General features: G+C 49.4%; 1 protein-coding gene across 1 annotated transcript in view; it reads right to left on the reverse strand.

Annotated features, from left to right (window-relative positions):
• Positions 1-1,541: 1,541 nt before the first annotated feature.
• The window catches only part of LRRIQ4 (leucine rich repeats and IQ motif containing 4), a 13,098-nt gene continuing 12,742 nt past the window's right edge, over positions 1,542-1,897 (reverse strand). The window contains exon 7 of the mRNA XM_021709932.1: positions 1,542-1,871. Within this exon, the coding sequence (XP_021565607.1) occupies positions 1,542-1,871 (330 nt within the window). The remainder of the gene's footprint in view (positions 1,872-1,897) is intronic.

Raw genomic sequence — 1,897 nt, forward strand, 5'->3', positions numbered from 1 at the left:
GCCGGTGTATGGACATTTGTTCACTGTGTATATTTTTTATTTTGTCCCATAGATTAGTCTCTGTTTTATACATCTGAAATAGAAAAACAAGTTTGAAGTTACTGTGCCTAATGACATAACTATGTCTTTGACATGATCCAACACTCCCTGAAGGGTGGAGTGATGGACCTTGGGCTGCCTGACTTGTTGGAGGCATAAACCACAACACACCCTGGGCTCCCCATCCCCTCACCAAGGCACTATCTATTGTATTGCACAGCTCTGTTTTGGGTATTATTGTTGGGTGTCAAATAATCATGAGAACTCATAATTAGAAGAATCTTACTGAGATAAACTTCCAGAACAAGTTCTATGAAGGAGAAGTGTAAAATAAATTAAGTGGTATATTGTATTTAAAAAATGAAACTTCTGATGATCACTAAGCCTGACCCCCTCGAGTAACTAGACACAGTGTAGTTGTCACCGTGGTGTGTGTGTGTGTGTGTGTGTGTGTGTGTGTGTGTGTGTGTGTGTAACTCTAACGTGAAAGGCCCTAACTGTCTAGTAGTTTAATGTGTCTTGACCATTACTACATGTATCACAGTGTGGTCTATCTCTGTTTTTAACAGAAAGCATACCCCTGTATAGCTTATTATTTTGTGTTCTGGTGCCCTTTTAATCTCGGTTATAAACCACGAACACTAATAATTGCCACTGGCATATAAATCTTAGTAAAAAGTAGTTTCAAATTAAAAACCCAGTATCAAACACATCTTGTCAGAATAAATAAAGTAGACACTTTTTATTGTTTTTAAAAAACAAATTGCTAACATATTACTTCTGGACATTTCTCTGGCATGAAATTTGCTACAAAAAACAATTTAGTTCATTAATGAAAATTTCTGTGTATCTCTAAGCAATGTTTGCTTTTCTTTCAGGAGAGCATGAAAGTCATTGCTCAGCAGAGGTGTCTGCCTGCGCAGTGTTATTCTGACATGCTCTGATCACATTCTGTTTTGCTTTCCTTCTGCTACACTAGTGGTTAGTATTTCAGTCCCTGCTTGGAAGACTTGGGATTTAACATCAATGCTACTCCAAAAGAAAAAGCTTTCATGTGGAGGCAATTTTTGTTTGTTTTTGAATTGGGGTCTCACTCCCAGGCCGGAGTACAGTGGCAAGCTCACGGTCACCCCAGCCTCGACCCGCTGGGCTCCAGCGATCCTTCCACCTCAGCCTTCCAAGGAACCGGAACTACAGGCGCGCCCGGCTAAGTTTTGCCTTATTGTAGAGATGAGGGCCCACCAAGTTGCTCGGGGTGGTCTGGAACCCGCAGGCTCAGGCCGTCCACTCTCCTCGGCCTCCCAAAGTGCTGGGATGACAGGCTGAGCCGCGGAGCCCATCCTGGAGGGGGTTTTAGGCGTGGTAAAAAGGGATGTTAGGGGTTGCAGGGTATCCTTTCTCCTGGGCATTCCCATGGCCTCCACAGCAACCTGCACGCGTTGAATACCCTTGCGGCTTCCTTTGCAAGAGCCAAAAGCATCCCTCAGTGGGTGAACGGCTCCTCAGACTGAGGGGCCTGCCCAGCAGCCAAAGGAGCAGACTGCTGCCAGCACCGGCTGGGACTGACCTTGCTGAGCTGCGCCGGGCGGAGGGCCAACCCGGCTGCACCGTGCGGCTCCATTTACGGGGGCTTCTCGAAAGCACCGCACAGCGGTCGAGCCGGAGGACAGGCAGCTGCGGCCGCACGGGAAGGGCACGCAGGGACTTGCGCTGAGGGAGCGCCGCGTGCCCGGGCCGCCGCGGCGGCGACGCGCAGCTCCACGCGAGCGAACCGCGGGCAGCCCCGCGCGGACGGCCGGTGGCCGGGGCAACTGGAGACGCCGCTCCTCGGGCTTGTGGTGGCCCGGCCGTCACGCGG

This window comes from Carlito syrichta, unplaced genomic scaffold (genome assembly GCF_000164805.1).
Source record: "Carlito syrichta isolate Samal-C Ts95f unplaced genomic scaffold, Tarsius_syrichta-2.0.1 Scaffold287742, whole genome shotgun sequence".
Lineage (NCBI taxonomy): Eukaryota > Metazoa > Chordata > Mammalia > Primates > Tarsiidae > Carlito > Carlito syrichta.